This window comes from Melanerpes formicivorus, unplaced genomic scaffold (assembly GCF_026170545.1).
Source record: "Melanerpes formicivorus ecotype bairdi unplaced genomic scaffold, bMelFor1.0.p_v2 SCAF_219, whole genome shotgun sequence".
NCBI lineage: Eukaryota > Metazoa > Chordata > Aves > Piciformes > Picidae > Melanerpes > Melanerpes formicivorus.
Window position 1 is genome coordinate 106,689 of NW_027142571.1, and position 17,889 is coordinate 124,577.

A 17,889-nucleotide genomic window follows, 5' to 3' on the forward strand; every position below is an offset into this window, starting at 1 on the left:
AACTATGGAAAATCACACATTAGGCACTGCATATTATAACATTTGGCTAGCAAGCAAAGAAACAAACCGCTGGGTCCTCCTGATCTGGCTAGAACAAATTTGAATGTGGCAACACAACAGCCTCTCCTGTTTTCAGTTTAAAAGTTCAGTATTAGCTTCTGCTATTACAAAATTACTCCAACTCCAAAATGTCATACTCCTGAACTAGAGCAAGGAGTTACAAAAAATTATTACAAATCCCACCCTGTGGAGTAAGGAACAAGAGTTGGACCTGCTATGGAGCCCATCAAATCGGGGTGGGGGGGGTGGGGGTGGTGGTAGTCAAGCAATCACAGAAGGAAAGATGAAGGCGTATATAGCATCTCACCTTCAGATACCTTGAGGCTAACAAATTATACAGCTCTAGATCACTGCCTAGAGAGATCCACTATTTGCAGCTTTTTGCTACAACATGAATGGCTTATTAAACCTACAACATATCTGTTTTAGTTAACTTCTTGGTAGAGAGGGGCCAGGAAAACAAAATGTACTTAAATGCTGATTTTTTTTTGGTTCTTTTTTTTTTTTCCCAGGCTGAATGCCTTTCATCCAATAAGACATTCAAAGCAGTGACCCAGCAAATGGATTGAAAAAGCAATCTTCCGTCTCAGTGCCGCATTATCATTCCTATTCAGTATTCTCGGTGAGATATCTCAATCAGCTGGATGTGTGTGTAAGTGACAGCGCAGCCCATTGCTGGGTTAATTAAACATTTGACTTTAACACCCTCCCCGTCATTAAGCAAATAAAAACAGATAATTCAAACTGCACTTCATCCACGGGGTACACAACATACATGTCAAAATTAAGAGAGTCCAAGGCCCTCAGGGAGTTCTACTCGGGGAGGTAATCAGTTTAAATCTTATCTGGTTTATCAATTATTCTATTGATTAAAGCAGGGTGATTATACAAAACTCCCTCTTGCCACATGGGATACATGTCAGCAGAGCAGGACAACACAGGGAGGCTCAAAAACGATTTAAAGAAAACACAGACAGATGAATAACAGTCTATTAGGACATGCCAGCAATCCATAGATGGAAAGCCCAATTCTTCTTTTTAAGCAAGTGAATTAAAGTCCTTCCAAATTAGACTGCCACTGTTGTTACTTCATCTGCTTTGAAAAAAAAACCAGATCTCTAAGCTGAAAGGGCAACATTTCTTTAAGCAGATGATTTCTTGCCCAGTATTTGAAACATGTTGTATTGATGCTGGTCTCCGGACATAACAAAAGACACCAAACGCAAGAATCCCAGACTTTTAAAAGGCTTTATACTTACCTACCAATGGCTCTCCAGAAGTAAATGGAAAGGGCTTTCTCAGTACTTGACATAGCCTTAAGTAAAAGCTGAAGTGTGACAGCTCATCTCAGACATAAAAAAGATTGTGCTTTGAATTTCTAGAGATTTTTTTTGAGCCCTCCAAAGTGAGACAATAGCAGCTGTGTGACTTACCACTGCTACATTCTCCCCATTTTCAACAAGCCCTCACAATACTCCACCACAGAGCAACTTCTCTCTTGCATACTGCCACAGTACACAAAACAACTCCAGTTACTTCTCAATTTTGTTTCCACGTGAAGGAAGGCTCAAAGGACCTTCCAAGGTCTGTTCATGTGCTGAGTCTGTGGGCATAGTCCCACCCCTCTGCTATCTTCCCAGTAACATTCTGATTCAAGTTCTATTGTCATATCCTGAATTGATCCTAAACTGTCCTGTATGAGACATACAGATCAGAGACCTTTTAAAAACAAAATGTTGCAGTCTAGGAAAAAAAACCAACAACCAACATTTATTTCTAAGTTCCCCTCAAAGCAAGCAGTGAGCAACAGAAGAAAGCTCAGCTTCACATCAGGGATCGTTTTTGTCTCTGTAACATCTCCTACAATCTGTTTCATAATGGTCAGACTGGTAGTGCAAACTGTTTATTAGTCAACTCATTACATCTCAATGTTTAACAAGGACAGAGGGCACGCACTGCCAATGAGAGCCAGAGAGCCCCAGTGCCCCACTGGCCAGCACTGCTGGAGTTGCAACCAAGAAACAAGGACAGCTAAAAAGCAGGCCTAAGGTATGTTCTTGCCCTTCACCTTCAGAAAGGGATGATAGGCCACTCTGTATTGGCAGTGCATGTGCATCCAACCATACTTTCAGCCTCTTCTTCAGAGATCTCTTTTCTTTGGAAGCAAACTGGATGACTGCATTAGCATGCTGTATTTTACTCTCACCACTAGAAATACTGAGGGTGCTATTTGTAATTGTATTCTTTTAAGAGGTTTGTTCTCTGCAGCTGTTTTCTGCTTGCAGTGTATTTTGTGTAATCAGCACATCATCATAAATACATTGGCTGTTCCCCCGAGGGAAGCTGTCACTGTTTAATTTACAGAACAACCTGGCCAATGTGAATTCTAACACTACAGCACTATGGCAAGAAGTTACCACACTCGGAAAAACAGGTTTCTATGAATTTTTATATCAAGAGCTGGTCCCAGGACAATTTAGGTTCTAGAAATAGATTGTTTTTAAAAGCACTTTATACACTGGATGGAATGGATTCTTTCCCACTTACAGCTTAAGGCGGCACCAAACTCATTCCCACATCACTTTAAAGGTGACAAACCCTAATCTTTCTAACAACCATCTTCACTTCTGACTTTTACCAAAAGAAGGCACTGTATATATGTGTCTCATAATACACACTAGTATTTTTAACATGTATTTTTTTACATTAGGAACAACCCAAAACATCAACATGTTAGTTGTCTTCATTTTGACAAGGGAACGTACTCTGTTGCAAGGTCAAATGTTATTACCTACATCAAAGGATGCTGCACTGTTTTATTACTCTGAAGATGGGATAGAAGAGCAAAGCATATTCCTGAAAGAGTAAGAACATATGCAGCTTTATTGGCTGAATGAAGAGTTGCTTCCTTTGTTTGCTGGGTATACATTGAATCTTGAGAGAATAAATCACATGGATTTTTGTTGAAGGTAGACAAAAGGCAGCTGGTTGATCTTACTGTCTACAGACTGAGCTCAGAAAATCTCATAATGCTACAAAATCATATTGGCAAACACTTAAGAGCCAAACACAAACCCCAAATAAACATTTAGCATGACCAATGAGTTACTTGGATATTTCATTACCAATGGTTACTAGAAAGCCTACCTGACTACTTTGAAAGGGAGCCAAGAAGGCTGACAACTTGATTGCATTTTAATACTTTTTAGTAGTTATATATGTCTGTGTGTGGCTATAAATGCTAAAGAGAAACAGCTACAAATGTAAATAAAAGAAAAACTAATTTAATGAATAAATTTATCTGGGAAGTTTCCTCCAAAGGCAACAAAATACTATTTCATACACACACAAAACAAACCAACTCACAAACAACTGAAAATCTGCTTTCCATTTTGGGGATCAGCAAGTTCTTAAACAAGCTTCAATGACACTGAAAATTCACAAGTTCTGTGTAAGGCAGCATTTTGCTAATTCTCAGTGGTAATTAGAAGACCTGTTTAACATCACCAGATACAGGGCAAGCACACAAATATCATGAGAAAGAGCCAAGCACATCACAGAACATTATCTATGTATCTCCACAAGTACAGTTTAATTTTAGCCAGTTGGCAGAGCATTCCAGTAAATTATTTTTTGTCTGTTTATAAAGTACCAAAATCTAAGGAACATCCACTGAAGCAAAATAAATACCATCTTATCTTTGATATGGTTTATAAGAATAATCTAACAAACAAAGAAAGCTTTGCAGAAATGGCTGAAATTTTATAGAAAACTGAGTCATCTCGTGGTCTACAGAAGACAGAATACAGGAAAGAAAATACCTGGCTGTTTTTATGCACTAAGTAGCAACAAGAAGAAGAAATAAAAAGAAGCCCACCTGACATAGTGCAGCAAAGTCAGCACCTCTTCAAGCTATGACTTACAAGAAGAGGAAGTGCATACTTGGGAGTGTTTGGGTTTGTTTCCTTGAAACCTGCATATGGTCTCACACATACCTGATTTAAAAGAAGTATTTAACTGTGTTCTCCCTAGGTATACAAGCCTTTAAAGCTATTCAGATCTACCTCTGCATCTCATATCCTCCAAGAGTCGCTGCATTCTGACTAACATTGGCTTAAATTCTGGATGATAAAGTACTTCATGGCATCTCCAAATTTGTAACAAACTTCCATATTTTAATTTTTAAATTAAAATTAATTATTTAATGTGGTATTAGCTCTTTGTTCTGCAGAAATAGATAAACTTGACCTTGTCCAACTTGCTTCCTCTGAAGCAATGCCCATAGAGTCACCAAATTCAAAATGATAACGGAGGCCAGTGATTTACAGCAGAGAAGGGGAAACACCTGCAGCTGCTGTGAGGGGGCTGCCGTAGGGTACACTCCGTGCCTCCTTTCTTCATACAAAGCCACGAAGATTAAGATTAGACCCTAGGTCATCACGGGAAAGTCGCCAAAACGTTATTTAAACCCACGACATATAGAAAAACAGGAAGCAGCCGTTTCGTTCCCTGTCCCGATACGTTGCGGGCCCACGGGGAAGGCTCGGTGGGAGCTGCGGCTGCGGCCTCCCTCCGCCCTGCAGTACCGGCCGGGGCCGTCAGAGGGCAGCGCAGCCCAGCGCAGAGTAGCCCCAGCTCAACCCAGCCCAGAGCAGCCCGAGCTCAGCCCAGCCCAGGGGACGGCTGGACCCCGCAGGCCCGCTCCCCTCCCCGAGCCATGCGCAGTGTGCGCGCACACGCAGAGCTTGATTCTAATTCAATTAGCACAGCCTGCAACTCCAGAAAAGAGTAATTCAATTAGCGCCTTGTGCAGCTCCGCGACACCTCCGAGCAGATGTTGGCGGTCCTGAGGAGCTGAAGCTAGCTTTCAAAATACCTGTCTGCTTTCTAAGCCTGTGCCTATGCCACTTGCCGCCACGGCTTTACACACCTTTACAGTTTCTAACCGGGGGGGCGGGGGGAGAGAAAACTCGTCGGAGCCTTGTTTCTTTTTTTACCCCTTTTTATCAGCCAAACTGATGCAGGTGTGCTAAAGACCTTGCCCTCTCCTTACCAGGAAGATCACATCACATAGTAATGAGCCCATTAATGTGGAGGCTGAAGGAGGACAGCTACGATGCAGTCTAAATTCACCATCATGCTGGGCATACCGGGGTGGTATTTCTCAGTGACTGATACTGTCACACTTCTTGATATTCAGACTGAAGAACTCACAAAAGCACATGCAGCTTCTGACAGCCAATACAGGTGCAGAACAAATGCCAATTTCCAATTACTGAATTGCAATGTACTACCAAAAGAAAACCGTAAGTCTCTGCTGATCCGTGAAGAAGGCCGTCCCTGCCAGCAGAAAGAAGGGAAGCCTCTCATTGTTGCCATTACCCATGAGCTGAACTCTTGCAGCACAACCCAGAAGGTCTCAAAGAGTTTGGTAGGCTTCCCAGCACCATGACTAACAGCACAGGTTATGCCACCAGCTAGACAAGGCCAATAGATTTAATAGGGGATAAACCCTAGACACTTTATTTAAAAAAATAAAAAGAATAATAAATCCCCTGCTAGCATAACCCTCCTGGTCCTCCTACAGAGAAGTTCCCCAAATCTGAAGTGCAGATAAGGGCTTCATTCAATGTTAAAAATTCTGCCATTAATGTGGCTTCATTTCTGCTCCTTCCTGTATCCTCTCTCATGCCTTTATAATTGCTGCTGCCAGGTGGTAAAATGAGGAGAAACAGAAGAAACTGCTGCCAAACACCTCCAACAAGAAACTTTGCTTAAAAAAAACAGGTGTCACATTGTGGCAGTTCAATATTTCATAGCCAATACAAGGAATGTGCAACAACACTGCAACTTTAAATCTTTGCCTCCCATGTCAGTCTCTCTCCTCTCATTGTAATGCCAAAGGGAACAGCAATCAGAGTGGAGATGTTCAACGTGATAGAGGTCAAGACACCAGTGGATCAACGTACCAGAAACACGACCTTGTTTATTTTTTTCCCCAGTATTATTGTTTACAGGGTGCTTTGCTCATGTACCTTGTGGTTCTTAGCTAAAAGATGAAATTACAGCCCAGGATGAAGCGCTCAGGCACACATCCAATTTGTGTTTCCATCTCAGAAAACAAAAAGCTTCTGAGGCCCTCGGGCTGCCATTCAAACTTGGAGAGGCTGACATTTTTAACAGCATGAACCAGAGACTGGCAGAGGGAATGATCTAATGCATTTCTGACTTGTCAATCAAAGATCTCACCTCTGCTGTCTTGTAAACAGTTGGGGGCCACCTAACTACATTCATAACCAGGGGAGAGCCTGCCGCCAGCCGGGGGGTGCTGGAGCCACATGCTCTGGCTATTAGTCACCAAAATTATGATTCCATTTTAGAGGCACACGGTAAACACCCCGTGGGCAGATTTCACACGGCTGCTGGGAGAGAGCAAGGTGGGAATACAAAGCAGGCTTTGGTGGAGCCATGTCTCCACGTTGATGGAGTCTGCTGACTGTACACCCCATCTCTCTCCCAATTAGAGACAGAGCTCTGCACACCGGTGAGCACTGGCTGCAAAGCCAAACGATTTCCTTCAAATGCATTTCTCACAAACGTGTTTCTGAGCAGGCACGGTTTGCCCACGCCGAGACTTAAGCTTCAACCTCCTGTATAACCATAAATGATGTACTGCTATTCGCATTTACACTCTTTACCAGCAATAAAATGTCAACTTTTGAAGCAAAAATGCATGAACAGGCTGAAGGAAATTTACAGAGGCTGTTTCTAACAACTTCCTGACAATGCTGCTTTAACAAATACCCCACTTCCTAACATGAAATTACAAACATTAGAAAAAATAGATGAAAAAATAATTTGATGCATTAGTCTCTCTCACACAGATGCAACAGGCTTCCATCACTACAGACCATTTAAATCTTTCATACTCTCACCTTCCTCCACAAGTGATCTCAGCCCAAGGAAAGGAGCAATGTACATCACACTCATGCTGCGCAACCTCAAGTGTACCACTTTACCTCAATTTGCCTAGCACAGTACACCCATGTTTCCCTCAAGCAGGAGAGAGCTTTCTTCCAAGAACAAAGAGGACACACCTTGCTTATGCAAAACCAAGCGTAAGGTAATCCTCTTCATCTCATAAACCATGATAGAATAGAATAGAGAATAGAATATAGAATAGACTAGACCAGGTTGGAAGAGACCTTCAAGATCATCACATCCAACCCATCATCCAACACCACCTAATCAACTAAACCATGCAACCAAGCACCCCATCAAGTCTCCTCCTGAACACCTCCAATGATAGTGACTCCACCACCTCCCCAGGCAGCACATTCCAATGGGCAATCACACTCTCTGTGAAGAATTTCTTCCTAACATCCAGTCTGAACCTCCCTTGGTGCAGCTTGAGACTGTGTCCTCTTGTTCTGGCAGGTTGGTTTTGGTTTGGGGGATTTTTTTTTTTGCATGGGTTTTTTCATGTGGATTTTTTTGGTTGGTTGGTTGGGGAGTTTTGGTTGGTTGGTTTTGGTTTATTACAATCAACATCCTCACTTCAGATACAGCAAAATGTGAATTTCTGGCATTCCAAAGAGACACTTCTGTAGGCAGTAAGATGCTGCTACCTCCATCAACAGCTAATCCTCCTCCTTGGCTACAGGAGCCTGTTACAGAAATAGTTTCAAATTTGGCAAAATGAAGCTCTCAACTCTGCCTTTTCATTGGTGCCTATGGCCCAAAGATGTAAAAATGTAACTCTTGTCCCAGAAGTTTACAGTCTGAACTGTAACTGATACTTGTGATGTCAATCAGGTAAGAAGGAAGAACAGGGCTGTTCTCTGTGATTACCTTGGTACATGACCTTTGGTGAGGCTTTGAAATTGCTTCTTACGTCTCCACATTTTATGCAGTAGCTTACAGAAATAAATTCAAGGAAATACTATGGTTTTCTGAGAACCTGGAAGGATCAATACAATCATCTCCTTGGCATTCTTGATGGGTGCAATTGTAAATTAGACTTCTTAAAGAAATGCAACTATTAACAGCAACATAAACAGTGTCTTGTGAGCACCCATGGAATATATTTCCAAAGGGAAAATAATTATCTTCAAATAAAAAGTGTCATGAAGACAGACACTTGTTGGTATGGCTGGAAACCTCCAAAGCACAGATTTCTAGGGGGGAAAAAAGAATATATTCTGCATTTTTAAATTATTATTATTATTAAGAGAATCTACATGTAACCTAGCTTTTAGTTGCTTTGCAGAACAACTGTACCATAAAATTTGACATCCAACACACACTGACAATTGAATGGCTGGCCTTTTTCCCTTGTTAAATATTCTCTTTGAACCATTCCCACAGTGCTTTGTGTTCCAATGTTCCGATTTACTGCCATCTTCCACCATGATCTCTATGAAATTCAGTTACACAACAGACTATCAGTTGCAAAGCCCTTTGAGATAAAAGATGTTAAAAAGAACTGTTTCTGGTTTTTTTATTCCCCCATTCATGGGTTTAGCCTTAAAACCTTTCCCACTGTGGGAGAACTGCCAAACAGAGCTGAGGAACCAGAAGATCCTGTTTTCACATGTGTCTCCAATAACAAAAACACACAAAGAAGGAAAATGGAGTTATCTGACATATTAACAGAATCATCTCTAAATTGACTATCTGCCAATGTTTCCCATGAGGAGTCAGAAGAGCTCTAACTGAGCTATTCAGAAAGAGCCTCTTCCCACATTTCTGTCTGAGCATCTGAAGGTAAGCATGTAAATAACTAGACAAATTCAGCAGTGACTAAGTAGCCTTCCAGATGGCATCTTCTCTTTTGCCACAAGCAAAGAACATTGATATGCTTCTCCAGTTACTTCAAGCTTGCTACAGAAAAAAAGAAAATATGAGAAAATTTGCTGGGCTACATGAAAGTCTTTAATGCTTTCCTGAAGATTCCATACCAAAGCAAAAAAAGCATTAAAGAACGATGAAATATTGCAATATCACAGCTTCAAGCAGGCTGCAAACCACTTCCATGTAGACTTCTGCACTGGAAAATGCAGAAGACATGCCTCAGAGTAGAGTTTCATTCAAACCATGCACAAGTTGATGGGGATCCAAGCCTATTACACAAAATGGACCTAAATGTGGATGACTTGCTGCTGCAGAAGGTGTACCTCAATACAGCAGTCAAGAGTGCTGTGAGGAGTACCAGTAGTGGGGTAGACCTCCCTAATTCCCACAGCCACTAAATATGTATGCAAATGTCTCTCAACATCCATAGGAATGCAAATGTAGAAGCCCTACTACTCTCCCAAGAAGGCACACAGTGAGTGGCTGTTTGGCTGACATTTCACCCCAAGTATCAACACATTGCATCAGCAAGAAAGTTGTTAATAGCTATCAATATCAAGCACATCTTTAGCTAAAGGGGACTAATTTACCTTCCCCTTTGTAATATATGCTTATTCTGAGAAATGAAAACTAATTCAAGTAGAAAGAAAAAGTCTCAATCTGAGTTTACAGCTTTCCATATCCTGATAAGGTTCTCTAAAACCTCATCCTAAAGAGATCTCAGATTTATTCAACAGCAGAAAGCCCAAAACTGAGGCCCATCCAATTTAGTCAAATTAAGCAAATCAGCATTAGAAGTAGAATCTAAACTCTGCCTGTTCTCTCCAGAGCCCTCTTAGACTAATAAAAAGTCATCTCCCCCTCCCCCATGGAAAGTGCCACTAAAAGCTTGCTTCAGCAAAGGAGGTCTGACAGGACACCTTCCAGAGTCCATCAGTGCTACTGCTAGGTCAGCAAAAAGAGTTGCAGCAAAATGATGCAAGACACTTAAGCCTCCCCTAAGCCTGAGAGGATTATTTCCACAGTACTCTCCTAGCCCTGGGAGAGAGAAGTCAAACTCAAAATAATCTTCACATGCTGTCCTCTACAGGCAGACAATGAACTTTCATCAAAACAACTGAAATTTTCAGAAATACTCTCTCTCATCCATTATGTTTTGTTTTGCAAGATGCTGGTAAATCAAACTCTGCCACAGGTTAGGACAGCAGCAGTATAATCCAGCAGCATAAACCTTGAAGTAAACGTTCCTGTAGCGCTACCACAAGCTCCCTACAGACATACTCCTAAGGTCCCTCAGTCACGGCAGCTCACACATCATCTCAGAGACCAAGTATCTAACATGAACATAACATCTCTGCTGCCCATACTGTTTGTATCCACATTATTGTTCAATGATCACTAGATACTTACTCAACAACCACCTTATTCTCTACCCACAGAAAAGGGTCTGCATTTTGCAAGATCTACTGCTCACCCAAAGGGTCTGAACAAACCTGTTCAGCATAACACTGTCTCATGATGGAGAAAAGCCTGAAGCTAACAAATTCTGAGACCAAAGAAAAACAGCTGCTTTCCTTTATTTGCCTTTTGATTGGTAGTTTGCCTGTACAATAATTTTCTGTAGTCAAATTGTCCACTGCTAACAGGCCTGAAGCAAACAAATGCTGGCATCAGTTATCACTATGGCAATGAACCCACCCCCTCAGTCCTCCGAGTGGCATACAGAAAACTTAAGATAGGAGGGGAATCACTACATAAATAGCCAGATTGGAGACTGTGTGATGGATCCCCTTTGCCAAATATAATTAAGTGGTGTATTTTTGACACAATTGAAAGCCAACAGAAAAGACGATGGTACCAAGCCAATTCAGGCAAAATAATTGTATAATATTGAGGCAATGGAAACACCACAGCACTGAACTGCCCTGAGTCTACACAAGATGAGCTTAAATATCAGAGATCTGAATGATGTAGGAGGAACAAACAGTATGAAGCAGAATAAATGGAGGTAAAGCAAGCAAGTAAAGAAGGAAATGCACACATACACAGATGGAGAGAAAAGGAGGAGTGGGGAGAGACAGAAAGTACCTGGAAAGCTGGGAGTGCGCCAGTCCCTGGGTTATACAGGCATCGCAGCGAGGGCATGCTGTCCGCCAGGCTGGAGCAGCCCAGCCACAGAGATCTGGGCATAGAGCACTGCAGAGAAAGGACAACTATGAGATGGGACTGTATGAGACAGGATGGCACAGATTACAGGAACTTTCAAGGCTTAGCCAAATGGCATCAACACAACTGCACCTGGCCTTAACTGAGACTTTTTAAGAGAACGCAAACTGCTGCTGAGTCTTTTCCTTGAGAGAAGCTTTAGAGATGTCATAGTAGCATGAAAAAGGCACTATGTATCAAGAAAGTGAATTTTTGATCAAGTTTCCACACCAATGTGCCATTTTTTTCCAGTAACAACAACAAAAAAAGTTTCTTTTCAATTCATCAGACCCGTTGTCCATGCACAGCCGCACTCCAGGCACAATACAAAGTGAGCCGTTTTTGCAAGGGAAGCAGAAAAGGGAATGATAACTTCAGGTATAACACAGGCAAGGAAAGAAAAGGTTGGGTTTTTTCCTTTCAACACCTTTATCAACAAAAAAAAACCCTGCAATCCAAAGTGAATAGGAACTTGGTGACACTTTATAGGATCTTCATGTTTCTGCTTGCCTTGTTATTAATTAAATAAAATTGTTCTAAAAAACACTGATTCTGCTCCTCCAAATAAGGAGCCAAAGCAGCTAATCAAGGAAAATACTAACCAGTTTGATAGTTAAAGCCATTACCCTCTGAAATACAGAGTTGCTTGTTCATTTTACACCACCACTATTAAATTTAGGGATATATTATGATAGCAATTGCTTTTACACCAGCCACAGAGTTTTCAATGTCATAAGAACTGCTGGTTTTTGTCTAATTACTGGCAAGTCAGGGAAAAGCAAGTATATTTTACATTGGTAAGTAGCTATGAAAACCGCAGGATATGATAGATTAGATGCTAGAGATTGCAAACCCTCCTTTTTTTTTGCACACCCTCTCCCTGTTTTTCTTAAAGGGTGGACAGGAGGAAATCTGAGTGGATAGGGCAGCTGGAATGGGTATGAAATGACAGCTGCCTTTTGAGCCACCAATTCTTGCTGCTCTCAAAGAGGGCTAGAAAACCCTCTACAATGTTGCACTAAATTAGTATGTAAAAACAGCATAACCCATCCTTGAATGTGCAGAAAGGCGATCACCAACACCCATCATCTGGTACTGTGCAGCCAGCCACAGAAAGATTAACCCTGTCTATCATCATGTTCTTTGCCATACTTTGTTGCAGTTTACCATGCTGTTGAGAAACAGTGTTAAAAGACTGCCGGGGAACAACCCAAACAAATGCCCTCGTCAGGAGTTTATGATACCTTAAAATACATTCCTCGTCTTGTTTTGCTTTTTGTTTGGTTTGGTTTTGTTGGTTGGTTGGTTTTGGTGGATTTTTGTTTGGTTGGTCTGGGGGTTTTTGTTTGTTTGGGGTTTTTTTTTGTTGTTTGTTTGGGGTGGGGTCTTTTGTTTGTTAAAAACACCCACCCTACACTTTACAGAGATACTGAAACTCAAGAACTTCACAGTATTACACAATTTGTAGATAACACCTCTCCTGAAGAGAAAAACATCAACAAATCCAGCCACAGCATTTTAACAGGCAACAAAAATCTGAACCATACTTCCTTGCCTGCCACCCAATCCTCCCTGAAAACAAACCCTTCCACATACAAAAACCTTCTGAATGCCAGCTATCTTTTCTTTGTTAATGCAGTAGGGATCACTGCAACTATTAAAAGCTGCTGTGTGTTGTAACAATCAGCCTTTTTAAAAGTGTGTGGGTATATATATATATATATGAAGGAGACATCTATGGTTAGGTGTATCACCAATTTAATAATCCACTTACTGAAATCAAAGTTGTTTATCACTCTCCAAGAACATCACAGTAAGCAGAGAGATAACCTACAACATAGTATCTCAGAGGATATAAGCATGTTCATTTGGTAAGCACTAGCTGCTCAACATTACCCATCCTAGGATTCATAACAAAATAAAACAGAGCTGTGCCTTTTTCTCTCTCTCTCTCTCTGTGTCTGCTTGTTTGGGTTTTTGATGGTGATGGTTTGGTTTGTTTTTACATATGGACTTATCAAAGTCTTGTCCCAATCATTTATGCCCTCTTCTCAAGCTTTCCCATCTCAAGTTTTCATGCTGTAACAACAAACTTAAAGAACTGATTGCCATTAAAATCAATGGACAACAGAAAAGAAGTTACTTTCAATATTTGTATTGTGTGGGAAGACAGAGGCAGGAAAAATGAGGGCCACTCTGGCAGTGGAAAGAGAGGCTTATGGTGCCTCAAAATGTGTGAGATTATGGCTCAAATCAGAGTCACTTACAAACTGCAGGCAGGGCATTCCATTGTGCCAAGGCACTTACAATGTAATGAAATGACTTCCTCTAAAATTGCTGCAATAACAAAAGAAAACACTGGAGGTCTGTTCTGCAGAACTCTCTGTACCTACAGAGGATATCATTACTCACCCATGCACTCCCATTGCTTAGTAGTACTACAGAATTTGGAAGTATATGCTAAAAGATTACCAACACCTAAGATAACTTCTGAACCTGCTCCAGTATATAACAGAATTTATATTACTGACACAGTTCTCTTACCCATCTTAAAAAAATTAACTGCAAAGCTGCACACAGTTTGGGAGAAAATGTCATTCCTTTACTTGACTTTTACCTATTGAAGGAAGCAGAGGCACTAAATTACTGTTGGTGACTGAAAGAAGCTTATTCACAAGCATGAACAAAAGGCCCCAGGTGCTTCAATAGAAACAGCTTGTGTGTAAATCAGATGAGTGACCCAACAGAACAACTTCATTTACAGCCTGATCTCTGAAAAAATCTCAACAGCCTCTATCCCCATCTACTGAACAAGCCACGTGTCAAACACTCACTTTTGTACTGTCAGCTCCACAAACAAGGGACTGGCCTCAATGTTCACCACTTGAAAGCTGACTGACAAAAATCCTCTCCTGAACTCAAGTCAATCTACATTGATTCTTCCAAACAAAGATACGGAGGCACAGCATTTGGACCACAGCCAAATGGGAATGCTGATATTGCTTGCTAAGTACCAGGTCAGGATGCGGCGGTCTCTCTACCTTCCTGATTCCTGACTGCACCAGTACTTGGGACATCTGCACAACTTTCAGAGAGACACAAAGCTTTTCTCATATAAAAGCTAAGCATCTTTTAATACCCACTGAATAGCATAGGACAGGGAATTATTTGACAAAACCTAAAATTTCTCTTTCCAACTGGTTTTGGTGTCCCATTCCCTGAACTCTAAAATGTATTTTCCCACTAAAGACCAGCATCCTCCTCCTGACAGAAGCTGGTACCAGCTGCTCCACTGGTGAATAAAATGGGCTCGCCTTACTTTGAATTAAAATGGGACAGAAGCATTCACAGTCACTAGCTGAGGGGGCAGCAACTGTAAGATGAAAGGAAGCAATATTTTAACCTATTCAATTAGTCTTGTAACTATATTGCAAGACCATTTTTGACTACATGAGATGTTCTGCCCCTAAGAGCCCAACCTCTCTCCCAATTATTTCACGTCCTAAAGACAAATCTCAATGCCTGCTCGATGGCTAAATTTTTGCCAGTGCTAAAAATTGATTATTTACTTTATTTGCTATTGCATTACAAGATTACACATTACCATCTCAGACTGTTTGGGTTGGTTTTCTTATCAAATTTGTCCTCTTCTAGTCCTTCAGCAAATACAATATACTAAGGGTAACTAACACAGTTTTATTGAATTGTGTTACAGGTCAGAAATCTATCACCTTGTCCTGTAAAACTAAGTGGCTCTACAAAGGGGAAAAACCCCAGAAGTTCTTGGACTACTACAATTTACAGCTATAGTGTACAGATGTGTGAAAACACAGACTCACTGTACTGAACTCACTGTAAAATGAGAGCAACAACAAAACCAAGTCAGTAGGTTAAGGATATTTACTTTATAAAGCCTTTGGAGAAATTACTTGGTAGTTCAGACAGACTGTCTTTAACTGTGGTGCATTTTAACATAATGAAGTGTAATAACCTATCATCACTGTCCGAACCCTGCAGTCAACTTTATGATAACCTCTGTGCCTAAGACTTATCTGATTTAACAGGCAACCTAAACATATTTCTGCACATCTTCACAGGTTAGTGGCAAAGCCAAAAAAAATAGTTGTTGTTGTTTTCCATCCAAAGGCTGGTTTTTTGGTCAACTGTACCTAAGAGTAATTTCAGTTACTAGCCACATCTACAACAATTCCTACATCCCTTAGGTGATGGGAAATTAAGATCCTGTCCACCTAATATTTTCATTAAGGAGAATAAATAGAATATGACACATGTTGAGAAGGGCTGCAAAGTTCAAAAACTAAGAGTTTCTAGTGTGCTCAGAGTGCTTCATCTGGTTGGTCCAGCTGATTGTAAGCCACAGAACTCACTACAGCTGTACAACGGAAAACAGAAACACAAGTTATAACTATTACAAACACCAGGACAAGAGGGGAAGAGAAGTGCTGGAAATTCTACCACACAAACTGGAGCATATAAAATGCAAAGGGTGCTCTGCAGAGTATTAAAACTATATACACCCAACTTCAGATTATGAGGAGACAGGTGTTTCCCCACCTCTTTTTGTGTGTTTTTTTTCTAATCACTTGAGAAAGCAAAAATGGGATGGCTGGCAAATACCATTCTCCCTGAAAGTCTCTTTGGCAGTACTGTTTCCTGCATGCTCTCTAAAATTGAATTCTTAGGAAATATGCCTTGGGGGTTTAGGCTGGATGTTAGGAAGAAGTTCTTCACAGAAAGAGTGATTGCTCATTGGAATGGGCTGCCCAGGGAGGTGGTGGAGTCACCATCACTGGCGGTGTTTAGGAAGAGACTGGATGGGGCGCTTGGCGCCATGGTTTAGTTGATTAGATGGTGTTAGATGATAGGTTGGACTTGATGATCTTGAAGGTCTTTTCCAACTTGGTTAATTCTATTCCATTCTATTCAAACATGCTCAGATGTTACTATGATTTCTAATATTCACAATTACTCTTCATAGAATCATAGAACCATTTATGTTGGAAAGGACCTTTGAGATCATCATGTCCAATTGTTAACCCAGTGCTGCCAAATGTCTTTTAAATGCCTCCAGGGATGGTGACTCTACCACTTCCCCAGGTAGCTTGTTCCAGGGCTTGACAACCCTTTCAGTAAATAAATTTAACCTAGTATGCAATCTAAACGTCCTCTGGTACAACATGAGCCCATTTCCTCTTGTCCTATCACCTGGGAAAAGAAACCAGTACCCTTGCTACAACTTCTTTCATGCAGCGGAAAAGAGTGATAAGGTCTCCCCTCTTCTCCACACTAAACAATCCCAGTCTTCTCTGCTGCTTCTCGTAAGACTTATGGTCTAGACACTTCACCAGACTTGTTGCCCTTCTCTGGGTATGCTCTAGTGATTCCATATCTTTCTTGTAGTGAGGGGCCAAGAACTGAACATAATGTTCAAGGTGCAACCTCAGCATTGCCAAATACAGGGGGATAACCCCAATCCTCTCCCTAGTCTCACCAACCACACTATTTCTGATACAGATCAGGATGCCGCTGGCCTTCTTGGCCACAGCTCATACTCAGCCAGCTGTCAACCAACACCCCCAGGTCTTTTTCATTCAGGCAGCCTTGCAGCCACTCTATTGCCAAGGCTGTAACATTGCATGGGGTCGTGACCCAAGTGCAGGATCCAGCACTTGGCCTTGTTGAATTTCATTGGCCCTAACACATCAATCCAGCTCTGTAGAGCCTTCCTACCCTGAAGCAAATCAACACTCCTGCCCAGCTTGGTGTTGTATACAAACTTATGGAGGGTGCACTCAATCTCCTTGTCCAGATAACTGATAAAGATATTAAAAAGACAACAGGCCTCTATACTGAACCCTGTGCAAAACCACTTGGGCCCAGCCACCAACTGAATTTAACTCCATTCACCAGCACTCTCCAGGCCCAGCCACCCCAGGAACAGCCAGTTTCACCAGCACAATGCTGTGAGAAATGGTGTCAGAGGCACAGCATCCACAGCCTTTCTTTCATCCACTAAGCAGGTCACTTTGTCATAGGAGATCAGGTTAGTCAAGCAGGACCTGCCTTTCATAAATGCATGCTGACCAGGCCTGATCATCTAGTTATCTTGTATGTGCTACATGATGGCCCTCAGGATGATCTGCTCCATAATACTCCCTGGCACCAAGGTCAGACTGACAGTCCTATAGCTTCCCAGATTCTCCTTCCTGCCCTTCTTCTAGGACGGTGTCATATTTGCTAATCTCTAGTCATCTAGAACCTCCCTGTTTAGCCAGGACTGCTGGTAATTGATTGAATATAGCTCAGCAAGCACATCCATCAGCTCCCTCAATACTCTTGGGTAGACCCCACATAACCTCAGAGACTTGTGTCTAAGTGGTGCAGCAAGTTACTAACCATTTCCCCTTGGATTATAGGGGCTTCATTCTGCTCCTTATCCCTGTCTTCAAGCACAGGGCCTGGGTACCAAGAGAACAACTGGTCCACTCTTAAGGACTAAGGGAAAGGAGGCATGAAGTACCTCAGCCTGTCATAATGTAACACAACAAGCAGGAGAACAAACACCAATGCTCTTCAGTCCCACTCAGTTTCCTGTTCTACTTCTTTTGGTCACATATTTAAGCCAATGCCAAAACTGTAACACACATCACTTCCACATTGTATGGCTAATGTGCACTATTCCTGTCACCGCAGGATGCAATACCTTGTATGAAATGTATCAGATAAGACATCTCATGAAACTTAGAGTAA

General features: G+C 41.5%; 1 protein-coding gene across 6 annotated transcripts in view; it reads right to left on the reverse strand.

Annotated features, from left to right (window-relative positions):
* The window catches only part of BTRC (beta-transducin repeat containing E3 ubiquitin protein ligase), a 131,314-nt gene that overhangs the window by 89,434 nt on the left and 23,991 nt on the right, over nt 1-17,889 (reverse strand). For 3 of the 6 annotated variants that reach the window (XM_068169723.1, XM_068169722.1, XM_068169725.1), the window contains one exon: nt 11,002-11,109. The exons of the other annotated variants lie outside the window; for them this stretch is intronic. In XM_068169723.1, coding sequence (XP_068025824.1) covers nt 11,002-11,109 — 108 coding nt within the window. The remainder of the gene's footprint in view (nt 1-11,001; nt 11,110-17,889) is intronic. 6 annotated transcript variants of the gene reach the window in all.